At 37.8% G+C, this 22077-nt stretch overlaps 1 protein-coding gene across 15 annotated transcripts in view; it reads left to right on the top strand.

Annotated features, from left to right (window-relative positions):
* The window catches only part of DLG2 (discs large MAGUK scaffold protein 2), a 999036-nt gene that overhangs the window by 356842 nt on the left and 620117 nt on the right, over positions 1–22077 (top strand). The window contains exons 1-2 of one of the 15 annotated variants that reach the window (XM_027658642.1): positions 6640–6780; positions 7057–7377. The exons of 11 other annotated variants lie outside the window; for them this stretch is intronic. In XM_027658642.1, the coding sequence (XP_027514443.1) occupies positions 7276–7377 (102 nt within the window). In that variant the 5' untranslated portion in view covers positions 6640–6780; positions 7057–7275. Of the gene's footprint in view, positions 1–6639; positions 7378–22077 lie in introns of those variants that run through there. 3 more of the 15 variants (XM_027659137.1, XM_027659218.1, XM_027659390.1) reach the window with 3 other exon arrangements.

The raw sequence follows: 22077 nt of genomic DNA, 5'->3' as shown, positions 1-22077 counted from the left end.
AGGAAGCAGAGAAGGATGGAACTGGGTAGAAATGAATCCCAGAGTGAGTTTCAATGAAAAATGGGAGGCTATTGCAAAGCTAATGTAAAAAACTTTGACTATATTTAGAGAATTACTGTAAGTGAGAGATGGAACGAATATTTTGCAGGGCAATGTCACAGTTTGGATGCACACTTTGAGGGGGATGGAGAGATTTTAGAGGAAAACATCAAGGACATTAAGGATTTTAGTGTATAAGATAAATTTTGAAAGAGTTAAGTAGAACAAGGTGGGATAATCAGTAATCATCTTCAAATATATAAAAGCTATTGTTATAACAATGACTGAGATCTATTAGGCTACAACTTTTCATTATGAAAAAGAGACTAGTTAGAGAGGGTGCAGAACTGGTCTATAAAATCATAAGTGGCATGGAAAAGATGAATAGTTAACTATTCCTCGCTCCTTCCATTGTAGAGACAGATGACAAAGATATCAGGAGCAAGACTCAGAATAAAAAAAAAAGAGAGAGATTGCCATATAATATGAAGGCCAGAGGAACTCCTCAACAAAGAATATTATGGAAGTAGAATGGATTCAAGGAGAGACATAAAAACAAATGGAAAATTACTACCAATTCCTACTGCTTCTTACTGAGGGAGTCCCACTTGCACACAGCAGGAAGGACGTGCATGCACAGCTGGTTACCATTCGGAGGATAGTGGCCAGGCTTATATCTCTCTTCAATGCATATCACAAATATGTGCATGATGCAATAACTTCAGCACATTGACATAACTGAGCTAGATAGTTTCATGCTAGCAACACTGTGTTAACACAAAATTCCATGTAGACTAACCCCTCTTTTGCCCCAGCAAATACTGAAGCTCTTAGGCCTTGTTGAGCTGTAGCATGCGGTGGCTAAATTGATCACTTCAAGCTCATTTAGGTGAATGTGTATTACACTATAATCACTCGAAAAAATCAGTACATCTACATAATGACATTCAAGTGGGGCATATATTTTCTGAACATGCTGTGTGCATGTTTCCACTCCGAGTCAGCAGGACCAGGCCTTTATTTCAGTTTAATTTGTCATAGAAAAACTTAAAAATTCTAATACAAGGTATAAATAGGAATCTTCAGATAAGTAGAACTGTTAGTATCTATTGAGGACTGGCAGCAATATACTTCCTTTTTTTCTTCCAGCTGATATTTAATTCAAGTATTTTTTATCCTCTCTTTCATATTTCTCTTTTAACTTTTTACCTGGCTAGAGAAGTTACTTAGAAAAAAATATATGCAGTTGGTGACTTTGTAAATGATTTAACAGATCAAAATAATTTTCATAAATAATTCAGACAGTTTTTTACTAGTTACAAATGTGAACTATGCTGATAATGCATCACTTTAGAATGTGTAAACACTTGTGAACATGAGTACTTTTTGTAAGAGTATTCCCATTAACTTAAAAATCACTGCTTATAGGATTGCATACTTAGAGATATGGGCATTTAATTGAAAGGCATTATCTCCATCTTCAGGTGGAGAGATTGAGTCATATGATGTTCTCCAAGCTGCCTACCACATCCGAATTCTTGATGCATACAGTTTTTTCAGAGCATCCGATCTGTCCTCTGCCTATCTTATCTGCTTCTATGCTGTGATTACAAGGTGCTTGAGGAGAACTTTCTATCTGCATGAGTTTCCCATGTCTTTGTCAGCTCCAGGTGAAGCAATCCAACTCTCCACCAGCAGGGTCTGCCCTTGGCAGGAGCCACCTGGCAACTCATTCCTGTCTATATACAGCGATTTGTGAAAACCAAGTCAGCTACCATAAGCCACCATGTGAGATGTGGCAGCTGCTGCTCATGACAGTGGAATAGATGGGTCCCAACAGTCACAATGGCATCTCACAGAAGTGACAAATCTGCCTCTACCCAGATGTCCTTGGGGCTCTCTGTTCCGGCTCCACTCCAGTGGCACTATTCTTCTTCTTCTTATGGCAGGACTGGCCCAGACCTTATCTACTTCTTGAGCCTTTGGACACAAAAAAAAGTTGCCTTATTCCTATTTCTGAAAGTAGGAGTGAAAATTTAATCTCATATAACCCCTTGGGTGGACGTCAGTGATGTGTGCTCACAGGCCAGAAGATATGACTGTATCCTGGGCTGCATCAAGACAAGTAGGACCAGCAGGTTGATGATATGATTCTCCCCATCTACTCCACTCTGGTGAAATACCACTAGGAGTACCTGGAGCATCCAGCTCTGGGATTCTGAGTACAGGAAGGGCATGGACCTGTTGGAGCGAGTCCAGAGGAGAGCCACAAAAATGATCAGAGGGCTGAAATGTCTCTCCTATGAGGAAAGGCTGAGAGAGTTGGAATTGTTCAGCGTGGAGAAGAGAAAGCTCCAGGGAGACTATTGCAGCCTTTCAGTACTTAAAGGGGCCTATAAGAAAGGTGGGGACAGACTTTTTACCAGGGCCTGTCGTGACAGGGCAAGGCATAATGGTTTGAAACTAAAAGAGACTATATTTTGACTAGATATAAGAAAGATTTTTTTTTTTTCCCAATAAGAGTGGTGAAATACTGGCACAGGTTGCCCAGAGAGATGGTGGATGCCCCATCCTTGGAAACATTCAAGGCCAGGTTGGACAGGGCTTTGAGCAACCTGGTCTGGTTGAATATGTCCCTGCTCACTGCAGGACTCTTGAACTAGTTGAACTTTAAAAGTCTCTTCCAACCCAAACCATTCTGATTCTATGACAATTGTTCCGAAGGAAAATGGATTTTCAGGCAAAGTAAGCCCAGGCTTCTGATACTCACCAATAGGCAAATATCAGCAAAATAAAGGCTTGACATCTCCATTCTACTCCCCAAAATGACCAGTTCATAGAAAGTGTAGACATAGCTGAGGTCCTTGAAATGCCCTAAGCATGGTCCCTCCAAATGACAGAACAGCTGTAAATACTTTGGTTTAGAGGTGTGAGACTGTTTTGTTCTTAAGGAACATGTGAGACAGTTGTGTACAATCATTTCTATTTTGATGGGGGATCTTTCAAGTTTGCTTTTTATTTAAATTTTCTTATTCCTTTTGTATGTGCTGCCTGTGGTGCGACAAGCCTTTTCCCTTTTTCTTTCATCTAATATGAGTCTTTGAGAAGACAACTTCTCTTTAATCACTGTCAGAGACAGGTTTAGTTTTTAGGAGGCTTGATTAGCATTCGGGGACTTCTGAGAACAGCTGCAAAGAAAGTGATTTTGAATTCTAACATAAGATTAGAAGAAAGTTAACAATCATATAGGTTGGCCGAGGGTCTATAGATATGATCTTCTGGTATCTAATGGATGTTGTAAGGGTTAGTGAAATTTTTAATGGAACAAAAAGTTCAGTAGTGAAAAGGGAAGGAGAAATGCATAAATCTATACTATAGTACCAAAACTTAAGCACTTTTCTCAATAGAAACAGCAGAGAATTAAAAAACTTAAAATCCTAATAGATTTTAATAGGGTAGATACCTAAAAAAAATCTTTGTTACTCTCTAGGTCTTTTATTTTTATTTTTACTCATATTGATCTTCTTGATTCTCACATAATATTGGTAGGTGCAAGACTAAGTGTTGCTATTTGAACTAGCTCCAATGCTGTAGGGTGTATATACACATTAGGTGAGGAAGTACCCTGCAAACATGATCGTAATACTTCCTGAAGTGTAACTCAGTTGTTCCAAGTTAATTCATCCATTTCCACAAAATAATGCACTGTGAAAGGCGGACATTGTTGGAAAACCTGGAGCTGAAAAGTTGGCAGCTTCCAGAGAGGCCAGTAGAGCAGGAGAAATCTTAGCAGCTGAATAGCCAGTGGCTGTGATCAAGTAGTTGGATCAATGCATTCAAGTCCAAAGAAAGCTGGTGGACTCAAAAACCTGAGCAGATCTGTGGACTCTCTTCTCATACAGTAACACCCACGATGTATTTTCTTCTGCGTATCCCATTAGTGCAAAAATGTGGACATAGATTTTCCAAAACCATTGCTCTTGCAGTTTGACTGTGATTTAAATGCCTTTCCTGGCAAGCGGCAATTTATTTCTGTGTCTGTGATGAGTGCTGTTGTAAAAAAAAAAAAAAGATAGAGAAGGATCTCTGAGCAAATGCTTTCTTATGGCATTTTTCTATATGTGACTGTCACTTAATGGAATTAAATGTCTTGGCCAATTGCAAAATGAGTTATTATTCAAATCTGTCGTTGGAATAAATCTTTCTTTTCTGAGATTTTCCCAAATGACTGTGGGTCAGGTAACTGTTTTTCATCTGAAAGCAACTATTAGTTTAGGTGTGAAGGGATGAGTTTCGTGCCTGGTGCTTGGTGTTTGGTGCAACTTAACTCTGAAATGAAATCACAGGTGAAACCTGTTCTGGCTGAAAATCTGCAATAGTGGCAGGGACTAGGGAAAAAATGGTAATTTTAACATACTCCCTTTTGAGAGCACAAGCCAGCTGAATGCAGTCAGATCCAAAAGGCTAACTGGCTTGTTGGCTTTCCCTTCTTTGAAATCCGAATTTGAAAATAGTGTAGGTGATTTTAATTAGGCCCTATACATATTAATTAGAAATCACATTTGTGTGATTATGAATCCAGTTTTCAATCAGGACATTGTGTTTAAAACATTGAGAAGTACAGATGCAATGCATTCTTCTATTAGAAATGCTAATGATTAGTACAGATTGGGAATTACTGATCACTGAAATCTCTAAGATAGGTGGATATTAGAATAGCCAAAATAGTTAAAAGCACAGTTTTCTGACATTTTATAGTAGTGTCTCCTAAAAATATTGCTATGTCACCCTCATCCCAAAATTAATGCTTCTAAGGCCAGTGATGTAGTGTGTGCACACCTTAAGGTAGCACTGTGATTCATGTTTTAATGATAGTGGCTGCTGGCTGTAACTATGGAATGTATTGTCATGGAAACTACACTTTTCTATATTTACACCAGTGCTGGTTATGCGAGAGACAGTACTTGAAAGAAAATCTGTATAATATATAGCTTAATAACAAGATAGGCAAGCTAGGAATAAACAGATCAAAGATTCAGCAATGTTACAGCTGGTGTTTGTCACCACAGTAGGTTTCTAAACAGGCTCAGTCACTGTTTCAGGTGATAACCAGCACAGCGAGTCCAAAAGAAGTGCTACTGCGATGTCACTTTGGACTCACAGGTCAGACAAACTTAGATTGTTGAATAGCTACTGATGGGCATCCACGTACTGAACTCCCATGGCATATAATGCTCATGTCCAGGCTTATAGAAAAATAAGTGTGAGTTGAGTGAATAGAGGACACTGGATTGAAAGAGCTTATTGTTTGCAAAAAATAAATATTCAGAAATGGAACTGGGTTGTAATTCTAACTGCAAAGCAGTTCTATCTGCCACTTCCATCCAGAAACTACTGTAATTTTACTGAACTTGGGCTCTTGCGAGCTGTAAGTTTAAAAATAGAGAATGAGAAACAATAATCAGAAAACATTATACCAAGTTGAAATTTAGCCACACACAAAATTTGGTTAAAAATAAAGTGTATGGTGCAATAGTAGGATCAAAGCTGTTCAAGAAACTGGTTCTTTTATATTTTTGAACTTTACAAAGCAAAGGTAAGTTATACTGAAGAAATTCTACTTCAAGTTTAGATATATGCATACACGCAACACACATGCACATATCTATATTTACATAAGTATAAAATCTTAATAGAACAGGTTACCTAAGTTAGGGTCTGCAGTCTCAGGCAGCTCTTTTTAAAAATTCTGTACTATTCACCCTCTCTGCTGCTTGATCTGGCTGCACACAGAGACCTCCATTTGCCTTTTTCTCTGTTTTGTTGTATAACATATTTCTACTTTGGGTTTATTACAGAAAATTGTTTCAGTTGTGACTTAAGAACTCACTTGCAATTGCCAGGGAGACAAGCTGCTCTCATTTCTTTAGAAAGAGTTTCTAATTTGATGGGCAGAGCTTAGTGAGTCAGAAAAGCAGGGTCAGGGCATCGTGAAACAACTACTCGGCTTACCTTGCTATCAGCTGTGGAATCATTGAGGACATCACTTTACTTTCTATATCATAGCCTTTTCATTTTGTATTTGTGTGCCTGCCATGACCAAACCTAAAACTGGGGGATATATTAATCCAACTTTTGATATAAATAATCCTCTTAAAAAGCACAGCTAGCGATTTGCTCATCCAAGTGCTTTATTATGCATTTTCAGCTGGTGTTGCTTTAACTGAAGGAGCAGCGACAGCTGTAACTGAATCCAAACCAGCGTTATGCTTCCAAACTTCTTTAATTATTGCATTTCTGGAATACAGCAAGGCATTTGCAGGTTGCAGGATAGTACTACTGGCTGTAGTGATTAATTATATTGCCTCAGTTTAAAGAGGGTTGAATTTTTAGCTTCATGCTGGTGCATTTTCCCTGTAACTTCATATCTTTATTCAGTGTCTCCTGCAATCCTTCAACCTGTCTATTTGTAAATTTGTGCCTGGAGAAAGCTCTCATGTGGCAAGCCAGGATTGGATAAATGTTGCTTGTATTTCTCTTATTGCACACTCCCAGCATCTGGGATTTTCAGCTTTGAGTACAGTTTGTTTCATGCTGAGATTCATTTTTTGGGGGAAGCAAAGGTCATCGCTTCTTCGGAGTTACAACTGATTTGATTCTTTTTCACGGGGAGGCGCTGGGAAGGGAATCCTTACTGGAATGCATATTGATAAAGGCTGAGGATTCTGGCTTCTTAGATAAGTAATTTTTTTTCTCTTCTCTCCACACTATGACTATGTATTGCAGCAACTCACTGGCTTTTTACCAAATCAGGAGCTGCAGTATTTTTCTTCCGATGGAATAATTTCAGCCCACTTCAGCTAGCATGACAATCTTATGTGATTGTTATGAGTAGGCGTTTACATCCTTTTACATGCTAATACTGCCACACCTGCTAGTCCCCCTCATTTCCATTTCTCTTTTTTTTCCTTTTTTTTTCTTTTTTTTTTTTCCCCGATGTGAAAACTAATTTCCCAGTGGAAGGGAAATCCTGAGAATCGTGATCAATGCTGCATCGTTGATTCATCAACAAAGAAGGGGATGGCTGAATGGGACCCAGGTAGAGATTCAATCAGGCTGCTTCTGACCAGCAAGAGAAAAGCTAGCTGTTGAGCAGCATATGTTACCACTCCATGTGCTGTGTTAGCTACTTGTTTTCAGCCTTCAGTAGGCTGCCACTACTGCAGCACTAAAGGAATGTGCCCTATTGTTAAAAATACTGACTGCTTTACACCAATGATTTGCCACTGCAAAGTTGCATGCACCAACAACACTTTATCGTTGATGTTTGGATGCAAGGTAGGATGTGGTTAATATATTTAAATGCATGCTGTAACTCCTTTGAATATCTGTGCTGTTTAATTTCATGTCTGACTAGAGATTTCAGTGCAAATTATGATCTGTTGGCTATATGTTAGGGCTTACAGCTGCTATGTTTTAAATGTTAGGAAAAAAGAGATCACAAGTAAATCTTTCTTATTTCCCAGGGTTATATGAGTATAGATTTACATGGGAGAATCTAACGGATTATGAAGCATTTGTTTTAGAGTTGATTGTATACTTAGCCAACAGTGCTAAGATTGCTAAACCACTACTCTGCCATTTGCCTGGCTTTATTGATTTGGATGTGTATACTGTTATTACAAAAGCAGAATCCAGCGAGATTGAATATATTTTTTCCATTTATATTGTTGACGTGGTTTTTAACCAGAAGAGCAATAGTGAAGTATACAACCCTGCACTTCTCTGTAAGAAAGAAACAAAGCAAGCTCCTGAACCCATTTTTTAGTCTACAGAAATATCTTTAAGTGTGTGTTTTCTTCTTGGGACTGGACAATCATTTAATTTTTCATTTAAATTTAAATCATAAGGTGGCGCAGTTAGCCAGAGAAGTTTCTTTTCTGGCTGTGTAATGCAATCCCATCCAACTTTTTTTTTAACAGAAGTGCTGGATTGGACTATATTTTTCCCCATATGCATAATGACTTGATATTTGAGTATAACCAATGTTGTTTGTCATTTTACTGAAATAATTAAAAAATATGATATTTTTAAAACTTATTGGTTTTGGGTAAACAACTTTGGTTCTTGGATCACTGGATCAATTCTAATTATCTTACAAGGGGCTTACAGATTTTGTCCCAGTCCTTTTCTTTGCTATCCTTAAATACTGGATGATATTAAAACTGTTCCTCTATTTCTAAATAGAGTAGGAAATGAGCAGTTATATATATATATATTTTTAAAAAGAGTGATAGTAATTATTTTAAATAATCTGTGTAACTTTGCTAATCCTCAAAAACCTCTAAGCTGCAAAAATCAAATTCTAGTTATACAGTCCACAAACTAGGGAAGACAATATGATTTTCTGATTTTCTATGTGACAGAGTAAATAAAATGAAGAAACTTTGTGAAATAGGTTATAGATGACTTAATGCTCCCTAAATGTGGTTCAACTATAAGTTAATGACAGATCATATATTGCTTCATATAATACACTTTAACTCAAACTAGGTTATAGTCAAACATATACAAACTATTTGTCTACATTCTGCTTTTCCTCTAACTATGGTCTGCCTCCATCTCTGGTTACTTCAGACTTTCCTGAACTAAAGTTTCTTGTTTCTTCACTTCTGTTTTAAACAGGCAAATATATGTTCTATTAGTGAAAAGGTTATAATTTAATTGCTGTGTCACGATGCTACTAATGATATAAATAGCATAAAGAGTTTAACAGTTTAGAAGCTTTTTTAATTTGAATTTTTTATAAGAACAACTTAATTTTTATTTTTACTTTAACTTTAAAAACTTAAATCCTCTTGTTTTCAAATGTTAAATTCTAATTAATAAAGATGAATTGTTAGTCAGAGGGGAAATTAAATGCAAGCCACCCTTCTACAAAGGTAGGCCAGTGGCCTAGGGACTAGTATCCAATTTGTATTCCTGCCTGTAAGCGTGATTTTCAAAGGATATTCTTTGATGAATTTAAGTTCTTTCATGATTTTCAGATCCTGTTAGGAGGAAGTAAGAGAATAAAAATCATAAATTTCAAAACTTTTCCCCCTCCTCTTTCTTTAGTGCTTCAGGCTCATTACGTTAGTCACAGTCGATGTTTTATCTTCTGTGGTGTATGAACTGCTTCTCAAACGAAAAGTGGATGTGTGGGATAGTGATCATTTTCAGAGAGATGAGAAGAAGCATGAGTGAACTGATTTGTCTTGGGCTGGTTCAACACGTGTCAGATTAGTACCCTTTGAAGTGAGGTGTTATTCTGTACACATACCGGTGTAGCTCACGCGTGCTTGATGATGGTATCAAATACCTTTTCCTCATTTCTGTTTCTTCTGCAGCCCATATCTAAATACATGACTTTTGCTTTGGACAACATGGGGTTATATTTCTAGATTTATGGGTGCAGATCCATTGTTAACAAGAAAAAAAGTGTCAATAAGAAGTAAAAAGTGTTCCTTTTTAGGAAATCTTTTAGTTACATGGCATGAAGTCGTGGATCTAAGCATGATCATAATATTATGACTTCTACTAACATGTGGTTCTTGAACTCAGGAAAGGGAGTAATATCCTGGAATGACAGTTTATATTCTGGGTGACAGAGGAGAAAATAGGTCCTCAGAATAGGAGAGTTTTAAAGTATAGATAGTGGAGTAGACAACAGAGGAATTCAAAGTACAGGCAAATATCTCCAAGTGCTAAAATAACCAGGTCAAGTTATTAACTGGCTCCTTCCAAAATGACAGTGCAAGATATAGGAATGCAGTATTGCTTACACTCTTGATTTACAGTTTTTAATTTTAATTTTGTGTCAAATACAGACTTCTATTCCTATGAGCACAGAAGTGAGTGAGAGAAATGCACCACATCAGAACCATCACACCCATTTTAATCTGTTCTTCATGCAATAATTTTACAGTTTTTTCACTCCTAACAGGTGGTTCCAGGAAGTTAGTGTTCATGTCTTACTACACCATATGTTGCAAAGAAGGCAGTGGAGGAGCCCTCACTGTACCTGTGAGAAGCTTTCCTTGTCAGCTTGATTTCCTGGAGTTTGATAGTTGACCTTGTCCTGGACTTTTCCTTTCAATGATGTCCAGTTTTATGATCCTTGACCTTGAAATTGCAAATAATTCAGAGTAGTTTAATTTGAAAGACAGGGTCGTGTCTACCTGAAATGCCACAATTGCACTTTAACACACTTGAACACTTTTTCCATTTCTAGTAGGGAAGTACCAGTGTTCCCATCACAGCAGTACAGACCCGAAGAAGAGAAGGGATAAGCAGGTTTTAAAATATGTCCGTCAGGTGTCAGGAGGTGTATTGCAGAACTATCTTGTTCATAATCTTGCAGGATTGGCACATGCATGTATATTCCCTGAGCCCTAGGGATGCTTCACAGCTACCGGACAGATTCATGTCCATACACTGAAGGATGACTTTTGTGTGAGATAGATCTACATTCACAGATCTCTTTTAAGAGGAATGCCTAGACATATATCAGATTCTCACTGAAGATGCTGAAACTTAAATGCATGCTAAAATGTCAGTATGTGCTTACTCACTTTGCTGAATTTTTCGTTCAGTATTGCAGAAGATTTATCTCCAGGCTCTTAATATCCTGTTCATTTTGCTCTTATTAAGAGAGCCAGGAAGGGATTTCAGATTGACTGACGTATTTCCCAAATTATATTTCAGCCACAATTCTGACTCTCATATGGAAGTGTTATTCTGTCTTACCTCTTTTACTTCTATGTACTGAAAATAGATATTCAGGAGATTCTACTGAAAGGTGAATGACTTCTCTGTTTGTTGACCTTGACCAACTCTTTTGATAAATCCTACTTTCCTTTTGATTTAGGTTTATTTTTATATCTGTCCTAGCATAATTTAATTTTTTTTTAAAAGGGGTAAGATATACTTACCTCTCTACCCTGTCCCCTTTTTTTTCCTCCTAGCACTTCTATCTCAACAGGTCCTCCAGCACAAAAGCTGGTTTTGGTAGCTTTTTTTCCTACTGTTTCTCAGTTTTAGCTGAAACAGCCAAATAGTGACATATTCCTCTATCCAAGGTGAGCATGCAAGTATGCCCACTTGTTTCTTCAACTGCCAAAACTTCTATGCTTGACATTCATAGTCATTATTTTTATCATTATCAAACTACTAGAAAACTACTAGTTTTCTGTACTGATATTATTAGTCTCTTGAACAAACTCTGGTATGTTACATAGTTCTTAACTGAGAATAGTCTCTATATTGTCATAATCTAGAGCTGGTTATTGTAAGAAGTAGCAATTAGAGATGACTGAAAAGTACTTCAACTAGGCATGATACACTGCAGTTCCTCTCAAGGCCTTCCATGGTTTAGTTTCTTATGTATCCACATAAATGCAAGCACAATGGATGCAACTAGTTGGAATATTCATTCGAATTTTTTTACATTAATCCCTCAGCCCTACCCATGTGTCCCGATTTATTTTGCATTACAGAGTAGGCTTGGAGTGTGAAAACAGGATGCCTTTTTGATGAAACTAAGCAGAAAGATTCACTCCAGAAATACACCAAGTATTCTGCAAAAATCTTATGTATATTCAGTTTATAAAAACAGATTAACACTATTTCAAAGTATAACACAAAACATATGTGTGATGATGTGGTTGAGTCCTTCTTACCAGTTCTTCATTTTGTGGATCCATCCCTGCTGCTTGCAGATGTGGATTTAACCTCTGACTCCACTGATGTATTTTATTTCTGATTTTTTGGGGGCCTGAACTGGAGAGATGTAAAACTATTGTATATTCATGATTATGCTGACTTCTGTGATCCATCTACAGAGACCAATATATTGTATAGGGTTCCAGAACCTTTGAAAGAGTTTACTGCCTATTCATAGACAATCAGCAGAGTAAGTCAGCTGGAACATTGCTGCTATTTGCTATGCATAACATTGACAGTGGAACTGAGAAACCTACTTCCACATATTATTCTTGTTAGGCTACTGTGGTGTTAAAATAAAAATGCTCAGCAATAGAAGGAGCTGCAGAGGAGATGCAGCATTGCCACTGGCAAAAGACTGGGTATGATCACTTGAATCACAGAGGATTTGTATATTAGAGTACAATGCTCAAGGCAGGGAGAGTTTTCTTCTCTGGCATTGCATCTATGCAAGCTAGACATGAGGTGTAAGCCCAAGCAAATTTATCTGACTGTATCTTTTTATTTCTGTTAGGCATTCCCTAACCTCCTACAGTTTAACACTCCTGGCTGAAGAACAACTACAAGCTTGCTCCAGCAGTTCCCACCCGTCATTAATGAGTGTGAGAAAAGAACTACATATTGTACTCAAAGGCCATCAGTCTGAGATCTTCTGAGGCCAAAGTAGCAGGTTTTAAGGGACCTTGGGACCTTGCCAAGAACCCTTCCAGTATTAAAAAGTTTATAAAGATGCATCCTACTCTTCAGAACTTCTTGTTCCCCACCAGTGAGCAGCACTGCACTGGTGAGGTACTCTGGTGCCAGAGAGGGGTTGACAGCGACTTTGTAAGTCAATCCTGAGTTTATCTTGAACTCAGTGTAGGTGCTGCAGAATATTACAGGAGACACAGGATGGCAGAAGCCTAAGGAGAGGTAGGAGGCAGCACCGGGAGGGTTCTGGTGCAACAAAAGGAGGTAAAGGCATGAGGAAGGACGATGTAAAGTCAGCAGCTTAGGGGTAGGATAAGAAGGCAGTGGCCTGGGCAAGGGTCCTGAGGAGGCAAGAGGAAAAGAAAGCAATACTTTTAAGGTCTGGCTAAATTGAAAATGTAAAAAGTACCTATGTCATGAACTTTCTGAAATTTTAGGCCCATCCCCTCAATCATGCAGGACTTATTCAATCACTGGTTAGGGAATGCAAACAAATGTTACCCTTTTGTCTTATTTGGAGTGAGCTCACTTGCCAGCTGTACCCACTGCCAATGGCTAACATCTGAGGGGGAAATGTCAAGGAATGTTTCAAAAAATATCAAAATCAGATGTTAGAAGTATGTCTGTTTGTATGAGAGTACCATGTCTCATTTTCTGCCACTACCTGCCCACGAACTCCCTGCATGCTGTGAAGGAGCTGGGTGGTTGGTGGGAGATTCCCTGAGACAGCTCAAATTAAGAAAATAATGCTAAAAGTGGCTTTTTTAATTAAGGTGTTTGGTTTTTTTAAAAAAAAAAATTATACACTGAAGGAAAGTTCTGTTGAAGGTGAGATCCTCAGTCCCTACCTCATTTGGAATCACTGGCCTTTTTTCCACATTTTGCCAGAGTATCTTCTAGGTGCCATCAGTAGTTGGACACTGGACTGGATGTCTCACAGTGCTTGCTACCATAGAATCATAGAATGGTTTCTGTTGGAAGGGATCTTAAAGACTATCTAGTTCCAACCCTATCTTGTTGTGATGCTTCTGTCACTGCTGAACTGGTAGTGCAGCAGTGGAGTTTGATTTTCACCACTCTAGATTACTTAAAAATCATCTGAAACCAAAGGACACTATGAATACCCTCTGTATTGTACCTGTGAACATATAGCCATAGTTGGAAATGGGTTTCTTTTTTAAGCTAGTAATAAAGAGCTGATGTGGTTCCTAAGCACTGCAATAAAGTTTACCTATGGAAAAAGTAGGACAGAAGGCACATAGCTAAGGGTTACTGAATGTTTTGAAGAAGTTCAGAGTTTTCTCAGACACTTACTTTTTAAAATATATTTTTCCTTTAAATTATACAAAATAATTACATAAAATGAGGTACTTTCAAATAGAAATTAATTGATGCACAGCTACTTGAGCTTCTTGATTTTGCAAACTAATTATTGACTAAGAGAGGGCTATATATAGACATTCATCTTAGCAGTAAAAGATGTCATAGAAGAGAATGGTTATAAAGAAGTGTTATATAAATATATTTAAGTGATAATAGCAATAGAACTGAAAACTGTCACTGAACAGTTCTCCTGATCTTTGAAAAGGAGCTTTTATGGTTCCAATGTAGCTGTCAGAAATATTCTCATTATTAAAAAATATATATTTATTACTTTCACTTTTCTGATTATATTTCATTCATCTTTAAGCATTTGATACTAATAAGCATTAAGGACAGGATTTTTTAAGAGAGCTTAGCTGGGGGTTGTGCTGAATGTAATGGAAACCTGAATGAGAAGAAAGATTACTGATGGGAATTCCTCTGACTCCCTGTAGAAGTTAATGATCTATAATCCCAGGAGAGATGGCACAGAATGATCTGATGAAGTATTAAGGCAGTTTGTGCTATTCTTTTGAGTCACTTGGCTATTGACTGTACTGAGAGTATCACTGAGAGGTAAAAACCTTCACAGAGCTTCAATGAAGAATTGTACCCATTAGCTACTCAGATGATCCCAACCAAGTTGTACATGGCCAGAAAGCAGGTTTATTGGGAAAATGTCTGATGCTCAGTGGAACAGAAAAGTTTTGGTTTTCATTTTTCCTCAAACTGACATTTCAGAAACCTTGATTCTGAGAATCCTGACACATCGCTTTAAGGAGAGTTCCTTTAGGAGATGCTGACAGCTACTCAGTGTAATTAAGATGGAATATGCCAAATATGAATGTTCAGAAAGATGTAAGCTGGTGTCAGCACTGAAGTCCACACAATGAATCACCTGGAGGCTCTGTAGTTGTGGCAAACATGGTACAGAGCCTGTGTCAACACATACTTGCCGGACAAGGAGTGTAGATACCTCATTTATTTGGAAGACGTGAGCTCATCCCCTATGGAAACAGACTTGTAACTGCAGACCTTGGGCTAGCTGCAGAAATTTTAAAATATACCTATATTTCTAAGTAAAAGAGGACTAATAAGTATAGTCAAGTACTCAACTCCCAACATTCAGTGTTACAAAATTGTTAGTTTTTTCATTAGCTGTATTTTGGGCTGATCCCAAGCGCTTTCAAGACAATTTGTAGGCATGGCTTGAAGGATTGTTCATTCCAGAAACTCTTTCCAAGAGGCAATATGGATGGGACTGCATCAAGGAAGATTACTTGCAACCTATCTTCAAATGCCTCCAACCGCTGCCCCTTGCCTTTTTGTGATATTTGGGAGCCTGTGACACACTTCAGTTTCACTGAATAAAAATACTACTTTAGTAGCAACATGGATATGGATATAAGCCTCTCTCAACCACTTGGTCCAGGAACCAAGGATCATGCTAAGAAACATATGTATTTAGCACAGTAGATGCAGTATAAGGTCTCAGTCATGATTCCACATCTTGGACTTTAAAAAAATCTAACAAATAGGACAGAGACCATAACAGCTCTGTCAGGCTTGGTTCTTCCTGACCTGCAACCACCGTACATGTGACAGTCCACCTGGAATGTACCTAGGTATATTGTGTTGGAGATCCAAGCCCAAAACTGCAAGAAACTTGTGTTGAACTCATTCAGAGGCAAGAGACCCCATGTCCAGCACAGACAGGTACTCCGCCCTTGAATACTTCCCACCATCTTATATCCATTTACCCTTTACCAGCTATGGGTCCTTCATGTAAGAGAGGAGTTTAAATTCAGTAAATTAAAGTGTTTCATAGCTATAAAGGCATTTAAATTAGTAATACAAGCTTGCCTAACACCTTGTAAGACTTATATGGTTTATAACAATCACCTGTTAACAGTATGTTGTTAAACTCTGTTATTCCTGGCCCTTACATTGTTTATGAGAAGTATTGTCAGCTGGCTGTGAGATGACTTGGAATTCTTATATATCCCAGGGAAATCCCGGTCTGTGTAAAATATAGTTCCATAACAGGATAATCACCTCCATAAAATATCACAGAAATAGCCTCTGCCAGACAGGGTTCTGTGACCTTGATTTAGGACAGGGAATGGGAACTCCTTATTTCTATTTCTGGCTCTCACATAGAATTCCTGTTGTGGAATTTTCTGAGGAAAACTGTACCTTGCATCTCTTTCTAGAAAATCAAGTTGATAATACCTCTCTCAGAGGAATATTGAGAATTAATAGTTATTGTATATAAACAGCACTGAAATGAAATGAACAGTGTAAGTACAATGCACCATTGGTTTAAAGGATCAACATAAAGCCATGGTTAGGCAAAGATAGGGGAGGATATAAGTGAAAACAGAATGACATTAGTGAGAATCAGAGCATTTCCTCCTCCTCCTTTTTTTCTGTCCATCCCTCTTCCCACAGTATTTATTTCAGGTATACCTTGAAATACTATTATTCATCCTTTTTTTAAAGTTCTTCCTCTAGGTCTGAGCTTTAACATCCCTTTTTTGTTGGTGGGGTTTTTTTTTTGTTTGTTTGGGTTTTTTGTTTTGTTTTGGGTTTTTTTGTTTTGTTTTTATTATTTGTTTGTTTGGGGGTTTTTGTTGGTTTGTTTTTTTTTTTCCCTAGCAAATAGTTGTAGATGAATTGCAAGTCCCTGAAAAAGTGGGTTTGAAAAGAAAGTGCTGACAGGCTTTTATCTCCGCCCATCCAAGTAGTGCTACTATCACCTAATTTATTATACAAAATTGCTGAAAGGGAGGAGCAATTTCCAGAACTCTGGTTATTTGAGTTTTTGTTTTGTAAAGATTATTTAAAAGTAGTCGTAGGATACATGAGGAAGGAAGCTGACAAGCAGATGAACATACACCTGTTGTAAGGAGGCAAATTAGTAACTGCATCACGCAAATCTTGTGAGTATTCAGGAATTGTGGTTAGGCTGATTGCTAGGAGGGACATTCAGCTCAGTTCAGAGGGCCATATGGCTCTAAAACTACACATTAAATACCAGATTCTGCAGCCTACAATAAATTAAGCAAAGCATGGTAGAGTCCTATCAAATCCAAGGCACAACAATCTACAGAGCTGTGAGGGAAGGTCTTTTCGATGTTCTTGTAACAGTGTTTTGCATTGTACCTCTAAAATAAATTTATACTTTTCCTACTCATTACATTCCCTTGCTGTGTTAGTATTTGCCCTTGGATTCCTAGTCCTTAGCATAAGAAAGATAATAAATTAGCTTGTAGGAACTAATCACTTGATAGCATAAGAAAGCATATGAAATTTTTGCACTGGAAAAGTTAACTGAGGACTAACATTCCAAACACAGTAGTTTGGGATATAAAATAACCAGGACAATATGTTTTCATAAGATAAAGTTTGGTGATACATTTGGAAACATGTATTCCTCCCCAGAACAATTAAGAAAACTCAGGGGAGGAGGCGAGAGCAGAGGAGGGAGAAGAAGATGACCTAGAAAATGCACTTGCGGGTCTAATTTTGTGTGTATGTACGTATTACAGAGGAGACTCTTGCACCTCCTCCCTTAAAGCCCTGGTGTTTTGCGCTCTTTTCTATATACATCAACCCCCACGTGAGTTCCAGACATGCAGATCTTTAATTTTCGAGCATTAAGGGCATGTCTTTTCTGTGTCTTGAAGATCACAGCCCTGTAAAGGTGTTGGAAGCGAGCAGAGAGAAGGAATAGAGACTGTGAATTCAGGGGATGGCAAGATCTGGTTATGAATAAGTAGTTTTTGTATTGAAGGTGTTATTGTTGCAGGGCCTTCATGCTTGCTTCCTCAGGTCAGGTGCAGCTGTAGGGACAGAGGAGTGTCATCTTCCTCACAGAGCTGGGAATTGAACCTCAGGCTATTGCATCATGTGCTGAAGCCAGCTTCCTAAAACAGAGGTTTAATTTGCTGTCTACAATTGCCTAATCTGAATGGAACTGATGTATAAAACTCTTACTGATGCTGGACTGCAATGCTTTTTTACAGAGCATTAGCAACTACTACTTTCCCGTGTAATTGGAATAAAAACATTCAGTGTGCTGAACCAGAGAAACGGAGATGCTCTCAAAGTAATCCACATTCTGCGTGCAAACACCAGCTGTTTCTTGACTATTTTTATTCACCAGGAGGGACAGCATAGGGCTCCATGAGTTAATAAAGTTTCAGTTATTAGATGAGAGTTAGTTGTCCTGTAGTCTGATGATTTTTCTTCCACTGCCTTCAGTTATTCATAAAAGAAAGAAGCCCCGATAGGAATGGGTCAGCTCACATTATAAGAATACATACAAAGTAATCACAGAATCATAGAAATGTTGATTGGAATAATGACCTCTATAAATGACCTCATCAAAATTTCACCAAAAGCAGGAGAAATGAGAGGTAATTTAGCATGCAGCTGTACACCCCTCTTTGCAGAAGAAATGCTTTGGGTTTTAAGTAATGTCAGGTGAAATTCTTCTTCAACTAGACTAGAAATATGGAAATATGGAAAGCACAATTCAATGTTTAAAACTAGGGAAAGGAGGTTAAAAGTTCTGAATGTTAGTCTCTGTTCTTCAACTGATCCAATAGAACACGTGTAGAAAGTTGATTTGGCCTCTTTTGATTAAAATTGAGAGTGTTGTCAGGAGCCACGATAGTAGTGGCTACTGTCACAGGGGTAGGGCTTTACCTTTTATGCCTCAGTTTCTAAGTAAGTTTCTAAAAATGTTCGGGTAGTGTTTGTGAAACTCTAAGGTCGAGACCCTTGAGATAATTAAATATCAACCCCCTTGGCCTTTGATAGGAATTAAGTACCTTCTAAAGATCTGCCCATGCAGCACTTCTCTTTCTTCAGTGCTTCCTTCATTCAGCCTATGCCTTATCTCCTTTGCTTTGCTTAACTTCACTTCTCTGATATACATATATGCCTTCTCTGCTGTTCCTGACTCTTACTTAAAATTCTCTGTTAGACCCCAGGTCAGTGGATGTGGTTGAGAAGGTTAGGGAAGTTAAGAGGGCGTTTGTAGAGCAAATGGCAGACAGGAACAGGGAAATGTGTCCATACCCTCTTACATATGTGGACATGCACACAAACAGGTCACTAGACTCTGCACTTACCTGTCAGATTAGCAATACTCCCACTCTCAATTCTGAAAATTTGTTGACTGTAGGCCTTGGATGCAATGGTGAGTGGGTGGAAGAAGTGGAATGTCTGTTTAAGGCTGTAAACTACATTTGAAAGTGTCAAAAATGTTTGTGATGCAGAGGTCTATTTGCCTTATATAGAAAGTGCACATTGTCACATCCCTGAAATTTCTTATGCAAGAGTGAGAAGTCAAAGAGGTGTTTGAATGCTGCAGTAAATAATAATATGACTTGTTGCCAAAACTCTAATAAGTTAAATCCTGCTAATGTATTTAAAGCATTTCTTTCTTAAGAAGGTTATAACTTGAATTAATTGAACTAAATTTAAAATAAGGCAAGAAAAGGAAAGAAAGCAGATTCTGCTTTGAATTTCCTGCACAGTTTATTCCCCTAGTTAGATGGTAAGAAGCTGATGCAGAGACTCAAATTAAGACTGATATATCATAGTGACATACATCCATGTTAGTAATTTCAGATTTGACTAAACCTTTTAAATGATTGATTTAAAGACCAAAGCACAGTACTTAATAAGATTCTATCCCTTGGTGGAGTTTAGCTTCAGAAACTAGGGTTAGGGCTTTTTATTGAGATGCTTTTCTCAGACCTCAGTCAGAGTTCATACCTAAAGAAATTTGGTTATTTGGTCTGAACATATTGCTACCTTTTTCAGGGGTGCAAGGCCCCAGAATATTGGCTTCTTTTGCTTTTCCTATAATTAAAAAGCTCCACAAAGCATTAAATGAGTATTTAGCACAACACTACAAGTGGTCCCCTGGTATCTGTTGGATTTTAGTTGAATTTAGGGCCATCAAGTTTTGGTACAAAATTTACCAGAGGTGACTAATGTAGTCATGCATTGGGTGGCTTTTTAAAGTACAAGTTACAAAACAGATAAATTAGAGTAAACACAGCATTTCGTTGGTCTTCCTTAGCTATTATATTGTTATCTTTTGCATGTGAATAAAAGTTCTGATAATCTTCATTCGCCAGCTGCAAAGCAAAATTCATTTTCCTGGTGTGACTAATAAGGAATGGGTTTTTTTTTCATTCAAAAAGATTACTGTGTACTGCAAAGAAAAAGAAAATAATGAAGCTGTAGCAGGACAAAAGAGAAGATGCTGAAAAGAGCTGGTTTTGAACTTGTTAGTCTGCAAATTGCATTTTCTGTGTGTAAAGTTTTGCAAATGAAATTAATTTCTCCTCTTTATAGTAAGTTACTTGAACCTATGGTGTGCAAGTAAAATTTTTCTATGTCTGACACACACATGATTATGTATATATTATGTTACAGTGCCATTCCCAGAAGTGAAAGACCTTCTAGGCACCTATCATGTTTATGGTTTAACAGGTGACATCTCAAAAGAAAAGTGAAGCTCTTTATTTATTTTTTTTTTCATGTGTTATCACTAAGTATTAAAAGCTATAAATATGAGCAGAGACACCTGAGCTTGACAGCTTTTTTGGTTGGAAAGAGCCACTCTAGGTCATGGTGACCTACTAGCAGTGTTTGCTATCAACTACAGCTGTTTTCATTTCTTCTTTGACTGTAGATAACCCATTGGCCTTCTCTACAGAGTTGATACAAACAACCATTTAGCAGCTGGCTGCTTGACCCCTAAGATGGGTCCAGACTGCTTAGAGACACACTGACTTGCTGCTGTTCCCTGTGCTAAAATGCACCATTATGCTCTGCTGCTGTCTACAAAGATCAGGTTCAGGTGCAATCCCACAACAGAAAACACATTTTAGAACAGATGTGCTTTGAAAAACTGGCGAGTGAAAAAGGTTCTGATTTTTTTTAAGGAGCTCTGTAACTGTTGCTGTAAATTTTTTTGGTCTGAATGTTTTCGTTTTAAAAAATCCTTTAATAAGTCTATTGAGAACTTCTAGTCACTAACCTTAGGGCAAAATTATATTGAGCTGCTTGATATTTGTGCTGAGAATGCCTCTGGAAGTGAGCTGTCCCATCTCTTTGTCACATACATGGTGTGGCTTGAACTAAGAGAAGACAAGGGAACTTGTCCTATGTGTCTTCGTGACGGTTCTTTCCTTCTTCTTCTTTTATGTGAGTGCATGTGAGCCTTGAAGAGAGATCTCTGTTTGGGCTACCCGACTCTTTCAATCCACAAGTCTTCATCTTTTGAGACTTTAGGAACAAAGCCAAAAAGTAAGGTTTTCCCCTTCAAGTACAAAGAGAGGCTTTGACTTACCTAGATAGCTGTACTGTTCTCAAATGCTTTAGAAAGCCTCGTATGAGTAGTATAGAGATAGGGAGGTCTTCAGTGGACATGAAGGGAGAAATATGAAACTGGGGAAATATTTCTAGTGTGGATTAACTTCTCTTGATTTCAGTTGATAGTTTTGTTGGATTCCAAAGTTTGGTACAAACTGCTCGATGAGAAGCTTAAAGTCTGGATTTTCCTACCAGAATATCTTTCATGGAATGCTTTTCCCTGTATATGAAAAACAAACATGGATAACAGTAATGACATTAAGAAATACCTGGTGTAGCCCTTGTATGTGGGTGGTTAATTTGGTTGTGTTTTGTTTTCCTGGCTTGAGGAACTATACACTTCTTCTTTTATCTCAAAAAAAAAAAAAAATAAATAAATTACAAGAGCTCCACTTCCTCAGATACAGTGTATTGTTTTCAAAATAAACAGCTCCTTTTCTCTAGAAAACTTTGCAATGTATTTGAAAACCCAAGAAACCCATGACATTTTCCTATCTTCATCCTATGACGGAATAGTAACCTATGTTCCTGTGCATCCACTTGATTTTTTAAGGGCTTCAGTTGGATACTCAAAAGCTGTAGAGCCATTGATTGTCATTTGACCTACTGTGAGTAAAATCATATTTGTTGTTATTGTATCTTTCAAACTAACTGAACTAAGCAGTGGTGTGTGACTGTTTACTCTTAACTGTATAAAATGTTAACCCTTGCCTCAAGGAGACATTAGAGCTCTGATTTCTTTTATTCCTGGCCCTGCCACAGACTTATTCTGTGGCTTCAGTGCATGACTTGTTACTATATATATATGCCAGGTATTGTATT

The sequence above is a fragment of the Corapipo altera genome, unplaced genomic scaffold (genome assembly GCF_003945725.1).
Source record: "Corapipo altera isolate COAL_440 unplaced genomic scaffold, ASM394572v1 0, whole genome shotgun sequence".
NCBI lineage: Eukaryota > Metazoa > Chordata > Aves > Passeriformes > Pipridae > Corapipo > Corapipo altera.
The sequence above is the reverse complement of the archived record's forward strand: the minus strand, read 5'-3'. Positions and strand labels throughout refer to the sequence as shown.